The sequence below is a fragment of the Amblyomma maculatum genome, chromosome 8 (genome assembly GCF_055883805.1).
Source record: "Amblyomma maculatum isolate TAMU_Amacu chromosome 8, ASM5588380v1, whole genome shotgun sequence".
NCBI lineage: Eukaryota > Metazoa > Arthropoda > Arachnida > Ixodida > Ixodidae > Amblyomma > Amblyomma maculatum.
In genome coordinates this window covers 90,455,927-90,473,598 of record NC_139351.1, presented here as the reverse complement: position 1 = coordinate 90,473,598, position 17,672 = coordinate 90,455,927, and the positions used below count along the sequence as shown (strand labels likewise).

Genomic DNA, 17,672 nt, shown 5'->3' with positions numbered 1-17,672 from the left:
CATGGATCATGTGACCACAATTTACAGCATGACTGGACCAGGTCTGAAAAACACCAAACAATTTTGAAGGACAGCTAGACCGGGTCTTGACAAAATTTACTCCATTGTGGAGCGTATCTCGATCTGAATAACAATGCGACATTGTTGAGCAGGTTTGAACCAGAGAAACGTAACCACGTAAGGGAGGACGTCTAGCTCGACCGTGTCCAGAAAATAACGAATTTTGGAACACATCTGGACCAGATCTGGCAATGTCTCAACATTTTGTACAAAACGTGGTTACATTGAGGCATTGGGGTGCATTGTTGAGCGAATCTTAGAAGTTCCATGGACAACATGACCACATTTTATAAAGCTCTCAACCCCTGACTGTCATTTGTTTGTTTTTTTTTGTTTTTTGTTTTTTGTTTTTTTTTTTTACAGCCTGTGTCCATCTATGCAACTTTGTTTGTGGTAGCAAGAAAATTCTGCAATATCTAGCTGCGACATCAAACAACGCAACTATACCAGTGATGCGGCATTTCACAGAGGAATTCTGCCGTGCAACTGCTACAGCGGCAAATAATAAAGATAATAGTTACAGTGTCACTCACCCATCGCATTGCTGTTAAGAATGAGGACTCCCCAAGCGGTGCCATCTCCTTTGGGATTCATGAAGAACGGGTGAACGCCGGCAAAGTTCTCCCAAATCTGAAAACAAATATTTGGAAAAGCTCGCTACTTCCTAATTTTAATCATGAGCACTGTGGCTATGATTGTAGATGTGACTATAGCCCTAGCACATGGTCGTTATCTTTGGCCTGTGACTTTGGTACAAACTACGGTACAAATGTTACCTATAAGATTATCTATCAGTTCAGTTCAGTCGTTCAGTCGTGTCCGACTCTTCCTGACCCTATGGACCATATCACGCCACGCTTTCCGGTCTCTTACTATCTTCCTAACATCACATAACTTCATCTGCAGCGCCTCGAGGATGCCATCTAACCATCGCGTTCGCTGCCTACCCCTTCTCCGGTGACCCTAAACCTTTCCCAACATCAAATCTTTCTCCAGCGACTCCTCTCTTCTCATCACTTGACCGAAGTAGCTGAGCTTAAACATTAGAATTTGATCCTCCAATGAGCAGTCAGGGTTAGTGGTCGACAATAAGGACTGATTTGATCTTATGGCCGTCCAAGGAACTCTCAAGAGTCTCCGCCAGCACCACAATTCAAACGCGTCAATTCTTCGGCGGTCAGCCTTCTTCACAGTCCAACTCTCGCATCCATACATCACAACTGGAAATACCATAGCACGAGTTAAACGGATCTTGGTTGCCAGTGTAATATCTCTGCTCTTTACAAGGCGGTCAAGGCTAACCATTGCTCTCTTTCCCAGAAGCAGACGTATTCTAATTTCATGGCTGCAGTCTTCTTCCGAAGTAATCTTGGAGCCCAAGAAGAGAAAATCTGTCACAGCTTCCACTTCTTGTCCCTTGATGCTCCAGTACTTGATAGGGCAAGACGCCATGATCTTTGTCTTTTTAATGTTCAGTTTAAGCCCAAACTTCTCACTCTCTTGTTGTATGCGCATCAGAAGTCTCTTGAGTTCCACTTCTCTTTCTGCCATTAAAGTGGTATCATCCGCATATCTAAGGTTGTTGATACGTTTTCCAGCAATCTTCACTCCAGCTGAAGACTCGTCCAGACCGGCCTTCCTCATGATGCACTCAGCATATAGGTTAAATAGGCAGGGTGACAGTATGCAGCTTATAGCTGGTTCCTATAACCTTGTTCGTAGTTACCAAGGTAATTACCATTGTCACACGTACTCGACGAATTTTGTTTCAAAATGACTTTGAACAATGCTGTCGAGCGTAAACAGAAAATTAACAACTTTATTTCAGGCCAGAACTGAGGCCTAAAAAATGAAGCACTTGTTTCGCTTTCCTTTATAGTTCTTTTCTAGTTCAGCAGTCCCGTGTCATCATCAACGAATGACAGGCAGCGTAATTTGTAAAAGACGATAACTTTGCTCCTGAAGAAGCAATTACTGCATAAACATGCTTACTGCAAAGAACTTGATATCCGACCACAGGTGCACGCGCGGGCGTTGCAATTTTGATACCTTACAAAAATTAACAGCAAAACGAACGCAGTTTTGCCTGCTCGGATTCCAAACATTTAGAGCATTTTAAGAATGCCGCTCTTTCCTGGCCTGCAAAGGAAATCATAGCACAGTAAATTCACATGGAACCTCCATCGCTCATGGGACTAATTCATTAGCGATCACTCACATTGCCATGAAACTCCAACATTACACAAAGCTATCCCCTTAGACATGGATGACCGCCATTGACCTGAACAGTTAGAGATGAAAGCTGTTTACACAATTTTATGCACACAGCGAATGAGAGTAGGCGCACTCATATGTGCCATCCACGATGGCATTTGTCATCGTCACTGCCAAGGATAAATCCTACCGCCAAGCAAACAACTTACGCTGCTAAAAAGAACATCTCGCATGCGTACCCTATTTGCGAAAAATAACTAGCCAGTGGGCTTTACTTCTGATCTTTACGGTACCGTCTTTGCCAAAAGTAACGAGGCTACAGGATCTGCTTCTCAGCCATATGGTAGCTGAGATTCATACCACGTCTGAAGCTCTAAATCTCTGCAGTGCACATTTGAGCACCTGTCTTCATTTCTTAACTAGTTGTGGTAAAGTGGGAATCCTTACTAGCTTTATAATACAAGTCAGAAGCAAAATACGCAGCCTGGTTACTTTTGGCAAAGACGGTACCTCCCGGTACTCACAGAGGTCTAAATGCCTCCATGGGTGCAGGAAAGGGTTCATCCTTACTTTGCACAGGTCTAAAGTTTTAGCGATACCATAACTGCCACATATCGCGGCTAAGAAATAACCACATGTCGTGGATCGTTTAGTAAAGACGGCATACATTCCACCTTACAAGAGACCTCGAGCGCAGCCCGTTCATTCGTCGCGTTTTCGCAGCGTTTCCGCAGCGGGAAACGTACCGTATTTGAGGCGGACGCCGTCGCCGCCGTCACGCTGTTATTCGAGGGGCGTCTGGAGAACATGGTGCCGCTCCCCGGCGCCAGACTGATGTTCTCGTGACCATTCTCGCCGAAACCGTACAGCTGTTCGCCGCTGTACGGCAGAACCACCTGCAGGAACTGCTCCGTCATCACCAGGTGCCACGAGTCCATCCTGGAAGGGAAGAGTCGATGCGGACGCGCTGCATGATCCAGATGTACAGCCTCCGCCAAAAGTATAGAGACCAAGAAAGCTTGCTTCGAAACCGTGTAGGGAAGCCCTTGCAGGATTCTTCAATGAACCTTTGATGGGATCAGAATGAGAGTTTTTTTTTTTTTTTTTCAGCGTCAGCAGCATGAGATCGAAGTAAATCTCTGGAACACTTTAGGTAATTAAACGCGACAGCGTTCGTGCTCGCGTACAGCGGGAAACGGCTTTGGCTTTGTAGCTGTCGACAACGTGAGCGATTAATCACGACTGTGCCTCTGGCAGGTTCTAGTTGGCGGTGACATCGCCGGACACTGATTGGCCGTCGAATTTTGTGACGTCACTAGATCACGTGACATGACCGAAATGGCAGGAGCCTCACGGTGTATTCTCCGTAGCCCCGTAGCAGGAGCTTTACGGAGTATTCACTGTAAACCTAAGAGCTCCAACTCGGCAGTATGAAAATCTAAACCGGGACCCTCGAATCTTCAGTCAGACTCTACTACCCCCCAAGCACATTAGTACGGCTTAAGTGGTTAAAGCGGGGATTTATATGTATGTCGGGTGGCCTATCACATCATTTGGTAGCCTACGACTATATGCTAATGAGTATTTGGGAGATACACGCATTTACTTGTCGAAGAATGAATTTTGGTGACGCAGTAGCTTCAATTTCCCTGTGGCCGTAGCGCAGATTTTACCACATCCATTGTACGCGTACTGTGTAAGGCACAGGGCGCAGGTTTTAATGCTCAAAGTTTTTTAGCTTTATTGGCCTGCCTTCTAGGATTATTCGCTTAGAATTTTTGATCCCCAGATTTTTTTGTTCCGCTGTTTGTCTTCTTTTTTTAACTGATGGTCATCTCTAATGAAGTTTGTTATCTGTCACTTACTGCTGTTTTACATGTCGTGTGTGAATCCCTATAAAGTGAACTATGGATAGTGTGGAGGGAAAAAGCCTCCTCGCCTCACCAAAAAGTTCGTCTATTTGTAATTTAAATTAGCTTTATTAGCAGAAAACAAATCAGATGAATCCTTGCGAATGATGTAACGCCTGACAAAGCCTCAGCCTCAACTCGATCGTACTCTCTTGAAATTGGCTCGATTTTAAGAAAGTGCGATCGCAGCGCACCAGAGACCTGAGCGGCACCATTTCGCACCCAAAACACTGTGGTAGTACTGACAGTGCAACCAAAAACACAACGTCTTGTTGGTCAATACACTAGCCATGGTGTGCAACGCATGTTACTAATCCTGTTTGTAGACGAACTCAGAAACACCATAGCAAAGCATTCGAGTTTGCGACAGCAGCGCCACCGCTTCGGTGGTTATTTGAAATGACAAGCGCCAACGGTAAACCTCTCCAGTTCGTTACACTCTCTCTTCCAGTGCACTGTAGACACGTTGTGTTCCGTGCAGGGCATGGCGATCAACATCAAGCACTCGAGGTTCTCGATGCCTTATTTAAATACCAGCCAATGTCTACTTTTTTTTTATTATTTCCCCTCTGTGGAGACGCAGCCGCGGGGTCAAACCCAGAATCTTGTGCTGGCGGGCAAACCGTGGTTAAATCAAGGAAGTTATTCCTAATAAGCGTCAGCCCGAGCTCAGCATCAAGTCTACACAGGATGGAGAAAAATTCTACCTGGTCCAAGGTTCAAACCCTAGCCGTTCGAGACTCAGCCGGGGCTAGCCGTCCAGGTCTGCTGATTCGGTACGACTGGCGAGCGCTGTTCTCGGATTCGAGCCCCAGACCAGGGCGAACTTTCTTTCATCTTCGAACTTTCCAATAAACGCGCGTGACTTCTCCCTGCGATCTTACGACTGCACTCAAGTTACCATATGCTTATCGGTTCTCACTTGTTTAATTTAAAGGGAAGTTGGAGAAGGCTGGTTGCCATTGTTTTGAAGTGAGCGGCGGCGTAGCGTATACCCTCTAAGATTTGCGCCTGAAAATCGGTGTCAACACGCTCCTTTGACTCAGGAAATCCGCTACTAATGATTTTTCTAACTTTAAGCGCTCTGTTGTCTTTGGCAGCGGTCTGGTTTGGTTTTGAGGGTTTTACGCCCCAAAGCAAGTCAGGGCATGAGAGAGACACCTGTTTTTGACAGTTATGTCTCTCCATAATTAAACCACGGTACCCATTCGGAACGGACCAGCTTGCATTTGTCCGCAGTGTTCTTTTAAACAATTTTCTTACCGTCACCTAATACATCTGAAATGTGTCGAATAATTAGCGGGCCACAGAGCATTTTTTCCACCCATTTTTTTTTTTCGTATGGATTTTTTACAATATTGCTCTTCCCTTCTACGAACACACACACGCACACGCACACGCACGCACACACACACACACACACACACACACACACACACACACACACGCACAAAACGCGCGCGCACGCACACACACACACGCACACACAAGCGCGCAATTCCGCCCCCAGAGCTAAATAAGATTCATCCGCTAAACGCTGGCTAAATTCGTTACTTTTCCAATTAAAAACCTTTTTTCGTTTCCTGCTCCTGCTCCATCTACCCATTCGTTGAAAGCATAATCTTAATTTCGGGATTCACTCGTAAACATGGAAGAAACGCCACTGCGGTAGGCAAAACTAGGAGAGTGCAATCAGAGCGAGCGAAACAGAGCGCGGCGCGACCCACATGACGACGTAGTTGTCGGAGCGCAGAACCCTCAGCCTGGCTCGCCCCCTCCTCGTCTCGTTGGCCTCGATCAGGTAGCGCAGCTGATTCTTGTCCACGGATGGTGGCTGGCGTAGTAGCGGCGAGTCTTCCAGCACAGGAACCTCGTAGCGTTGTCTGTCTTCGTCATGAATCTGGATGGATGGATGGATGGAATATAGGAGCGTCCCCTTTGAAACGGGGTGGTAGCAGTAGCTATCATGCTCATTTTTCTCCATATATCTTAATTATTGATTTAGAATGGTTAACTAAACCATCATTCTATTTATTAAATTTTGTTCCTACATTACTAACATTATGTCACTTCTCTGCTTTTAAGCCACCAATCTTCCAATCGTTTTTTTGCTAGTTTCCACCGCCGGTTTATTCACCCGGCCACTGTTATCTCTAAACCCCAGAGCTTCAGGAACAGTGATTGCGCCTGCACCAACTTCCGGATGGATACCATTACATTCGAGTATAATATGGTCAATCTGCGCCAGATGTTAGAGCGCCGAAATTTTCTTCCTTGCGTGGGTCGGTCGTGAACTCGAACGTTTCTTCGAAAAGCCTGCTAAGCATCTTTTATGATGATTGCGTTTCGGTACATTGTGCAAATAATGCTCCCGATTATTCTTCATAACTGACGCTCCTCCTAATTTCGGCTATTAAATCATTTCATTTCGGTGTACTGATTAAACGATAATTATAATAGTCTTAATTATCCTGATTAGATCTGCAAATAATTTCTTTCTGGAGTAACGTCGTAAAGCACACCTGATAATTTATTCCACTATAAATTGTCCTGATTTTGACCGACAATTTATTTCATTTGGCAGTACCTCACTTGACGTTTCTTTCAATGTGCACAGAAGTACTACCTATACACAATTCATAAATTGCTTGAGTCCAATGGAGAACACAGTGGTAACTTATGAATACCTGCACTATCGCTGCTGCTGCCTACAGAGAGCCAGACTCATCCTACCGTTGTAGAAATACTTTAACCTTTTTTCCGTCTTTACACTTCGCTGAATTAATTCAATTGGTGAATTAAACGTAAGGCCACAAAGAAAAAAAACATTTCTAGAAAGAGAAAGAACAGATTACTGCTCCTTTTCTCTACTCTTGTCTGGTAACATACAATACGTTGATAAGGGAGAAACGGCAGTGATGGCACATGGGGCAGAGGAACAGTATGGGTGAACAGAAGGGTAGCAGGGTACGTTAAATAAATTGGGAAATACCCTTGCTATGCTGGCCGTGACTGGCGGAGAAAAGGTCTATCTGGAAGTCATTAGGAGAGGTCTCTGTCCTACAGGGGATATATTCGGGATATTCAAGAAAAAAAAAGGAGAAAAGAAATCGTGGCGCATTCGATGACGTACGCACCCTGAGCCTGAGCGTGTCCTCGGTGAGGTAGACCGCTTGCACGCGTACGTTGTTGATGACGTCGTCGGCGAAGGGTCCCTGTGAGGTCATGTCGTAGGTGAGGCTGTAGTTGGTCTCCCGGTCGCCGTACGTGGTGTGCCGGTAGCGGTAGCCGAACGCGTCGTCCCGCAGGAAGCAGCGCGAGCTGCTCGGCCGCTCCGGGTCTGCTACCACCCGGCAGCCATGCTTCTCGCACTCTGCGACCATTCAACGAAGAACAAGAAACGATGAGAGCACTTGAGACACCTTAAAAGGGAATGCGATAAAATTCCAGTTTTCAGTTGTATTTTCTCTGTGCGTACAACTTCTTCAGCATATCATCCGCAACCCATCATAGTTTGTGTTAGGGCCCCAGTTTGTTTTTTTAATTTTGCTTCTGTAGGCGGGGCTAAGTGATTGGTCCTCGGTGTCACGTAGCTTCTGTGACGTCATCACTAGCTTGAGCAAATAACAATTGATGCGGCATTTTTTTTATTTAATTACTTATTGTGTGTGACACTCTTTGATTAGTCCCTCGTTGTCACATGACATATATGACGTCATCACTGGCTGAAGCAATTAGGATTTTGAGGCATTTTTCTTATTTGACTTATTGTGGGTGATGCTCTGTGATTAGTCCCTCGTTGTCACACGACATCTATAACGTCATCGCTGCCTCAACCAATCAGAGATTTTACTCTCTTACGGCTCCGAAGTAGCAGTGTTACTGAACTCTAATGATATCGCATTAAAGCAAAGAAACGATAGATGCGCTGTATCCACCGTGTACTTAGTATATAAGCTTGCGATTTCCTTGTCACAGCCCCACATAAGTTGTAACCTACATCTGCTTCCTTAGCCATTTATGAAGAAGAAGCGCCACCGCCGCAAACTTAGTGCGTTGCTCCGCTTTGGTTACTTCTGTCGAGAACTGTTAACCTATAGGGTCAATTAGGGCAGTCATTCAAGGTTGGTGCTTTGTCTGTATATACCTTATCTCAGCTTGAATGCGACAAAGAGTTAACGAACGGTCTTTCTGTACCGGGGCTCAGACGCCAGTCATCCGGAGGGACGTAGCCGGAACTAGCCATCCAGTACGACTAGCCCAGACAGTCGCTTTTCTCTCGTTCAGGACAAACTTTTTTTGTTTGAGACAAATGCAAAATTCTTTACTGTACAGCGTGGCAATACTTTTTAATTCCGCTTTAGTTGTGCCTTATGCCGAGCATACCTAAATGTAAAAGTACGCGCCAGTGAATTTCGCTGCTACGTGTAAATGGCATATCGACCCATACAGCACGCAGCTGAGAGAAGGAACAATCGAGATAAACTGTTGCACTTAAGCTAAAAGAGTATTGCCTTCGTTCGGGATAGAAGTGTCTTTTCAACGAGAATACAAGCATTCTGAAGGTGTATCAATATTCTCGGATTTACGCCCAAGAATTTACTTTCTGCTCAGGTCTGGACAGCAAACAAGACACATTGTTTTCTTTCCTCTTTTTTTTTTTTTTTGAGGGGGCACATTATCCCAAAAAGAAGCACACGGGGTACTTTATATCTCTGCTTAGCTCAGACACAAATGACACTAGAAAGGCTATAGTCGCACGAACCAAACGTAGTCAGTCTAGTTTATCGGCGCATGCACTGTTGGCAGCTGATGCTAGTGTCATACAGTGACGTCCATTATACCAAGATTCTCATTCACCATTCGTTGCAAAACTGTAAGGTGCTGTGAGGTGCTACGAAAAAGTGTGGTAGTGACGGCCTCATATTCCTATGCGCTACATAGTCTGACATAGCACCTGCTCATTTTGGAGGCCATTGAAAATCAGTAATGCGCGTCTTCGTTACAAATTACCACAATAATATTGAATGAAAGAATTTGAAATTTTGCAATGTCCTCTTTATTAAGGGATGTGTTGCTCCTGTAAACAAAAAACACCTAATCATCACGATCATGTGCGCTTTGCAACACCTACTGAAACACCCAAAGTATGCATTTCCCGTGGTCCCGAAGCGAGCGCTCCAGGATGCATATTGTGCCTGAGCACGCTCCAACATCGGTTCTGTCTCAATAACACAAAGCTTACGCCGCAATATCGGTTCCGGTTCGATGACGTCACGTCCAACGCCTGTTGCTTCTTTGTTTAGTGCTCCTCTTTGTCGTTGCCATAGCAACTCGATCTGAGCAGCCACGGTGCAGTTCACCAACGACGCATTCGAAATGCAAGGTCCTAATGCGTGCTTGCAGCTTGATAAAAGGGTATATGTAGGCGTTTTTTAACACGGATACTTGTTCCCATGCGGCACCACATCCGCGCGACGTTATCAAACTTCATTTAAAGCGCATAGAGCTGTTATCACAAAGGAAGTGAAGCCTGCTACATTTCAAATTCGTGCAGGACAGGCAAGGCGTTTTTGTCCCCCGATGAAGCAATCGCTTTCCTCAAAAAGAAAAAAAAAACACTAAAAAATGCGCGTTGCGAAGTTACACGGAGCGCCTAGGAAGTGCTCTTGGATGCTGTAACATGGTTTGGTTTGGGGGATTTAACATTTAAAAGTGACTTGGCTATGAGAGACGAAGTAGTGGAAAGCTCTGGAAATTTCGACCACCTAGGACTCTTTAACGTGCACTGACATCGCACACCACACGGGCGCCTTGCATTTCACCTTCATTGAAAAGCGGCCGTCGTGGCCATGATTCTATCCCGCACCCTTGGACACAGTAGTCGAGCGCCCTAACTGAGGTTACAGGCTTGTTGCAGCACCCGGTGGGGCCGGGTACTGCAACTTCAGCCTTGTCACAGTTGATGTAGGCTGTTTCACTAAAAGACAGTATGGGTTCTTCGTTGTGGAACTTGCTTAGGATTACAGGGAAAATAATTTATAGGGTATACGTGTGTGTGTGTGTGTGTGTGTGTGTGTGTGTGTGTGTGTGTGTGTGTGTGTGTGTGTGTGTGTGTGTGTGTGTGTGTGTGTGTGTGTGTGTGTGTGTGTGTGTGTGTGTGTGTGTGTGTGTGTGTGTGTGTGTGTGTGTGCGTGCGTGCGTGCGTGCGTGCGTGCGTGCGTGCGTGCGTGCGTGCGTGTGCGTGCGTGCGTGCGTGCGTGCGTGCGTGCGTGCGTGCGTGCGTGCGTGCGTGCGTGCGTGCGTGTGTGTGTGTGTGTGTGTGTGTGTGTGTGTGTGTGTGTGTGTGTGTGTGTGTGTGTGTGTGTGTGTGTGTGTGTGTGTGTGTGTGTGTGTGTGTGTGTGTGTGTGTGTGTGTGTGTGTGTGTGTGTTTCTCTTTAGGGGGGGTTCAAATTTATAAACGCATAAAAATTTATTTATTTTTTGCCTAGTAAGACATATTGAGTGTCTAAAAATAACTTGCTCGCCCAAGTCTGTGATAAAGATACCAGCATGCGCCTCATCTCAGTCAACCATCGGTCCACAAATTTGGATCTAAGAACAACACCACAAGCCTCTATACAGCCTCCTCCTGGAGTCTGAGGTTCAAGTGGATATCCGACCACCCCTTTAGAAATAAAATAAAATTTTGCATTGGGATATCATAAACTAGCCCAAGAGACAGCCATGCAGCTCGCATAATTTAAAAACTAGACTATGCGAGGAATGATTTCTTTTTAAAAATGCGGATGTAGTAGAGCATTCTTTTTTGTTGTTCTTGTTATTGCTGTTGTTGTTGCTGTTGTTGTTGCTCTGTTGTTGTTGCTGTTGTTGTTGCTGTTGTTGTTGCTGTTGTTGTTGCTGTTGTTGTTGTTGCGCTGTGGCGGCACCATGCAATCCACGTTTTTAGATGTCTTAACAAAAATCAAAGATCGCTTCCCTGTAAGCTGTCCCTAGTTGCAGTCGTTAGGCGTTGATTCAACCACTGCACTGTTCGCATAACAAAAGATTATTTACCGAGAAAAACTGTAAAAACCTGGCCTTCGAGTTCCGAAGGCACTGGACTCACCTTCGATTTTCTGCACTGGACAGGGTATGTCCGTGATCACGTCCGCCTCGGGCTGTCCGGGTAGCCCTTCGCCCGATCCACCCGCCCCGCCCACACCTCCCGATGAGCCGGCGGGAGCCACGTTGTAGTAGAAGTAACGGTGCGTCGCTATGGTCACGGCCAGGGCCACCAGAATGATGATCATGCAGGCCATGAAGAACACCACGATGCCGATGATAAGGTGCGTTTTGGATATGCTCGCTGCAAAAAGATAAATCGGCGAAGGTCGAAGATCTTGGCTCGAATGGAGGCCTTCTGAGGCCCGTGATGATAACCTTGCTTTCGCGAAGATAAGTAAAAACATTTTGTTTCCTGGTCGAATATCAAGCGACACTTATGCGATCCTTCAGTGAGTAATAAGCGCTTCTCTGAAGCATTCTGCTCTAGTGTGATAATCGCTTACTGTAAAAAGAGCGAACATTTGGCTACAGTTCGACACAACTCAAGGAAAAAACCAAAAGATTCTCTTCAGAGGAGGTGCTCATCCAATGACGTCAATCGATTTGGATGACGCTGCGTTTCCTCTGATGAAGTCGTGGTGAAGCCCCTTTATTCTGTCATGCCCAGCGTTGTAAGCGTTGTCAGGGAATTATCCGCGATGTTGTGAGAATCAGTGGATGTCATTGGCTACAGGGAGTTCCTCTGGAGCGCATCCGGCAATAGTAACCCAGACAGTCCGATCCCCATGACCTGATCTGTACCAGAGGCAGAGTCTTAAACCAAAGTATAAAGTAAGTCTATTAGTGCGTTAATTATATATAGTTGTTCTTCTTAAATCTGCCAGGGGTACAAACAGCCAGCATAAGGCTACCAATGGGCTGGTTTTGCTTTGGCTAACAACACGTATTGTCTGTCCCCTTTTAGGTGCATTTGCAGTTAAGATAAGTAATAAATGGAACTCTTATCACGAAAGAACCAGCGGTATGTATTGCGTCGGTACTCTATTACGTATTCGCTCAGGTCCTCATTTTTATTTTTTTCACGGTGCTAAATATGAATCTTTACCAACTCGTCCAGGCTGCTTTTCTCAATCTCCAAGTTTGTTTTTTATTATTATTCCCGCAACTTACTTGGAACGACAGTGCAATGATCGTGACTCAAGGGGCGAGCTACGTGGGGAAAATAAATTGCATTGCACGCTTGCTTGGTAACTATTAGTTAGCCGAGTACTAACAAAAAGAAACAAGTTTACGCCATCTTGCGTAATGCAATAAACTCAGCATTATGCTAAGTTCGTGCTGTGCAGCCAATTGCGGCATCGTGTGACGATTTGTGAAGACCACCCCTGCAACAATAAGGGCTACGCAGCCTCGTTCTACACTGCTAGCTCCTGTCATGCTCCCCCTCACTCACTGCCTGGTAGGAGAGCTGGGAGCACTAGTGACGCGAAGTCGCTTCCAAGCTACCACCCTCGACCGGTTATCTTCCCTCGTGGGCGGCCTATCGGCGCGAGCGCCTCGAGAGGCGCCCACTATGCAGCTTTCGCGTAAGTGTTCTCTTAGTACTGCTTCGGTTTGTACTTATTTTTATTGAGCTAGCAATAGTATTCCAAGTTCCGGCCCGTCGCGTAGTCCCGAGAAGGGTCACATTTGACCTTAAACAGCCGCGAAGAAGACGAAGAAGAAGAAGAAGCAGGAGAGAAAGAAAAAGAAAAAGAAGAAGAGAAAGAAGAAGAAGAACGCTCGGTCACCCGCAGCTGATGCTTTCGCTCCACATTCGGTTCAGCAGCATTGAACCCTTCTCATTTATATGTGGGCTGGTAGCTTACGCTCTCACGTCACACTCTTAAAGGATGAGCTTAAGTGTCCCAATTAATGTAGCACCTTACACTGATCGGGCGTGATAGTGGAATGATGTAGCAGGCAAAAAAATATTCCGCCGTTGCTATCGCAATTCAACTAGGGTTAACCAGAGTTAAACCACAGCTATTTTTTTTATATTAGATACAAGACAGCAGGAAGCGAGGGTGTCAGGCTCACCAACTCTCAGATTGCACTCCGCGCAGTATTAAATGAGGTGATGCCGAACGTGACCTCGGATGGTGCCGAGATCAGGGAAGAAAGCAGCGAAGTGATGTTTCGATCGCCGATCTAGCATTTTTGTTATATCGAGTACAGCCAGTAGCCTTACAACTTCCACTTCTAACTTGTTTCTGCACCCAAGCCATTACCCTACATGATGCCGCACATGCAAATAAAAGGTTTGTAAACGGGTTAATTTTTGAGGAGCAGATACAAATAATTCAACCAAATAAAAAAAAAAAGACCAATGCCCCACTGAAGGAGGTTTGGTTGGTTTGTGGGGTTTAACGTCCCAAAGCGACTCAGGCTATGAGACGCCGTAGTGAAGGACTCCGGAAATTTCGACCACCTGGGGTTCTTTAGCGTGCACTGACATCGCACAGCACACGGGCGCCTTGCTTTTCGCCTCCTTGGTAACAGTAGTCGAGCGCCGTAACCATTGTGCCACCCCGGCGGGGTCCCACTGAAGGAGGTTAAGAATAGGTAAGTTAAAACAGGCCTAGGAATCGAGCAAAGTAACTAAGTAAAGTAACGATTAAAGTATGTAATATCTTAACCTTCCGGCAAGTTTTATTCGCCCTAAGGCGCACAAGAACAGGAAAGGCAGCCGTCACGCACGCCAGTTAAAGATTTGGACGACTGTACGTGTCCTGCATGAAAGTGCCAGATTTTCTGGCTGCCGCTTTTGACGCATCAGTCTAGCTGTGCTTGACATGCTTAGTAATCACGTCTCTGCGTGCCCTTGGGGGTGCGCCGCATGGTTCAGCGCCAGTATTGTATTCCACTGGAGCAAAAATAAGGAAGCGGGGTCAGTCAACACCACCTATACTACTACAAGTCCTGTGCAAGCTTATGTGACGTCATCGTAGTGAGATCATACTGAACTCGGCTTCACCCTACGCGATTGCGTTTTGTTTTTTTGTTTTTTTATTCAACGCTGCTCTGGAGCTACCTCTTGAAATTTTTAGTGCTAACGATGAAGAGGGTTATAATTGTGTAACCTGTGTTATCTAATATTGTCAGTCTTTTGAAGTATATCAGAAGTTTGACACAATCTACCTGCCATTTTTTTCAATAGCAGAAATGAAGTTGCGAAGAAATTTTCACCTTCATTCAGAGTTACTTTATGAGACAGGCACAAAATTCATCTGAGAGCACATTTATTGTTAGATGGATAGATAAAGCTAAGGATAGTAGGCAGAGATATTACTCAGAACGATGACCTTGACGACACTCGGTGTAGCTTGTCGTGAATACGAGGTCGCTTTCACGGAAATGCTTGTCACAAAGCTGTAACGTAAATATAAAAAAAAAAAGCTGCTTAAGCTGGGAGCCGCGATTGCCATAAGTATATTAACGCAGCGAGCAGCTAACTCGGCTTTAAACCAGTCATTTACTACGGCAACTACGATCGCGTGGCCACTAGCGAAATAAAATTGTTGCCATAAGAAAATAATTTAGGTTGCAAAACAATTTTGTTCCGCACTCAAAACAAGGCGAATGCTACTCGATTATTAGTAGCTGTGCTGTCCAAATTGTGTGCTCGATATGGGCACGCCTACGCTTTGATATACTGTGCTAAATCAAATAGTGGTGAATAGCAGCACGAGTATTAGGAAGCAAACAAGAACGCTTTCTTACCGCACCGCACTTCATCGGTAATAAGTTTTTCCACGGCACAGTCACTGTCCAAGCTGCATTTTGAGCCGAGTCCGACGGAAACTTGTACACTTGCGCTTTGGATCCATTGGCATAGTTAGAGCGACAGTTTAGCGCACAACAACACCCAAACATTGTAGATACCTTGCTCGCAAGCGCCTATGCAGCACGGATTAGGAACACAGTAAACACATGCTGAAAACACGCACACTCAGGCCGAGTCGTTCCAGGTCGCCTTGCTTGCGTACGCTTGCGCTCGGCGCCGCCGATCTATCCCCAGATCTCACTGTCACTGTCGTGACGTAGGACTAGTGGAAAGGGGGACTTGGGTCAGTTCGCCCGCTGAATGGCGCTGCTGGCGATAAAGAGGGGTTTGGGAAAAATTGTTAAATCTCAGAGCTGAGCAGGCGGTTCATAAAAGCCTAGAATCGGGCCTGGGCAGCTTCGTGTGTCTACATCGCAGAGTACAAAATTTGTGTCAAGGCGTCCTTAAGACGATTTTGACCAGAACTATCGACTGTGTTGTTACCTTCATCGGAATAAATAAAATAAAAAGCTTTTCACCAATTGAAGTGTGCTCGCCGACAGACACGTGAAGTCGCTCGGAGACAACTGAATATTCGTGTGGACAAAAGAGCTATGGCTGCCCTATACTATAGACTAAGCGTAGCGTAATCTTTCAGTCACTAAAATTTCTTTATTTTATTTTGTAAATAGAATTAAATCGAACCGAGAACACTCGCGAAATTTTCTCGAAGAAATGAAAGATGTGCAGCGGCACTATTTATCATCACCGTCACCACAACCCCTCCTGGCAAAGTCCACAGCAGTATAACACTTTCTCGGTGGCACTCATTTATCCTTGTCCGGCTCCAACTGTGATCATGAAACCCTTTGTCTAATCTGACACCTGACTCAGTTTCAGTCTTTGCTAGGTGCGCCTTAAATTGGAAACCACCCAGTCGAAAAAAACTACAGAAAATTCTCTGTTACGACAGAATTTCTGTGCGGTTTTTGACGGGAAACCTGTTGTGACAACAGAACGTTCTGTAGTAACATCAGAAATTTCTGTAGTTATAACAGAAACGTGCTACAGAACTACAGACAACGGAAAACTACTACAGAAAAACTACAGGAATACAGAAAAGTACTACAGAACTACCAATAAATCTGGCGTTCTACGACCGAACTGCATATTATTTTGTCGTATGACGTGGGTCTGTAGTTTTTTTCGACTGGGCACTGTTAATCCATTCGACCATTGGATATTTTACATTGCATAGCATGCCCCGCCCTCATCTCCATTTTTCCGCTAAGGTAGTATTAACGAGATTTTTTTTTCTCTTATTCCAGCTGCTAGCTTTATCTTTCTTAACGGCACTCCTTTAACCTTTGCAGAATCTCAGTGCAGTGTCCTTTATTTAATTCTGCACATTTTCGTCAGCCTATAGGTTTCAGCCACGTTAGTGAGTACAGACATGACGTTGATGTTTTTGTTTTCAGGGGTATTGGTATACGCTGCTGTTTATAGACAGTGCGCGCCAGCCAAACGTGCTTCCAGTACCACACGCTGATTTCCTTTCCTGCTTGTGTTAACGCCGGACCCCGTGTCGCGCGGCTCGTTCACTGGTCTTGCCTTTCCCAGCAGGTAGGGGATGGTTCCAAATGTAGGATAGCCGCGAAAACACGGCTACACTGGATGCTTGAGACCTGTAACAAACTGCTGGTTGCCATGAAGCTACGACCGTAGTTTAACCTCGTAAATGTTCCTACTAGATTGCTGGTTGAAATTTGGTGTATCTGCAGATGTCTTCAGATCAACGAGCAACGGATTGACGCCAAGTGCGTGAATGTTTAGTACATGTTGGCTTAGGGCGTGCCAGTGGTTTCTCATAAGTTGCTGACTCGTCAATAAAAAAAAAAAAAAAAAACTTGTCAATAAATCGTTTCCTCTCGTACTTTTTGCTCTCACAGGAATAAATTTACAACTTTTAAATGTTTAGATAATGTGCAAGCAAGAATATCTAAAAAGTGAACTGTCTGATTCTGATGAAGCTGCTTGTAAATACAGGCTTCAACCCCGAAAACTAGCTGATATTCTAGCTGTATATGTATTATTGGCGGTCATAGTTTATGAAATGGTTATTCTATGTAAAAACATATATGTATTGTGGTGCTCTCTTGCGACTAAGCTGTCTGCTAACATTGCCTACTGATGGAATATGCTTGTTTCCACATATCTTCAGACAGCTACCGCTGCTGTGGCCTCAGTGGTTTGAGTACCTGCCTCACATGCCGGAGGTCCCAAGTTCGATCCCTAGCCCTGTTGGGTATCCATTATTAATACAACAGATACAAACTCTTCACTTCCTTAATGATCGGCTTCTAGGAGTGATACGCATGGAAAGTTGGCCTTAAAACACACCTTGTGTAAAGGAAAAAATACCTAGTGTCATAATGCTTTCTGGCTAATGTTGCCCTTTTTCCATCAGAAAAAAAAAACAACGCATGGTCATCATCATTACCCATTCAAAGCGACTGTGGAGACAACCAAACGACGCCTTGAGAGCTGGATAAGGCATACTAGATAAAAGTGTTGGTGCCGTTGCGCCAGGGCGGGACAGACTCCGTCACAGTAGGGAATTGACTTGGCTAAGACC

The 17,672-nt window shown here is 45.3% G+C and overlaps 1 protein-coding gene across 1 annotated transcript in view; it reads right to left on the bottom strand.

The window, feature by feature from the left end:
- LOC146181780 (lysosomal alpha-glucosidase-like) overlaps positions 1 to 17,672 on the bottom strand; it is a 43,037-nt gene that overhangs the window by 21,634 nt on the left and 3,731 nt on the right. The window contains exons 2-6 of the mRNA XM_084576788.1: positions 11,294 to 11,533; positions 7,322 to 7,557; positions 5,912 to 6,084; positions 3,021 to 3,213; positions 594 to 690 (exon numbers count right to left, since the gene is read on the bottom strand). Of these exons, the coding sequence (XP_084432914.1) occupies positions 594 to 690; positions 3,021 to 3,213; positions 5,912 to 6,084; positions 7,322 to 7,557; positions 11,294 to 11,533 (939 nt within the window). The remainder of the gene's footprint in view (positions 1 to 593; positions 691 to 3,020; positions 3,214 to 5,911; positions 6,085 to 7,321; positions 7,558 to 11,293; positions 11,534 to 17,672) is intronic.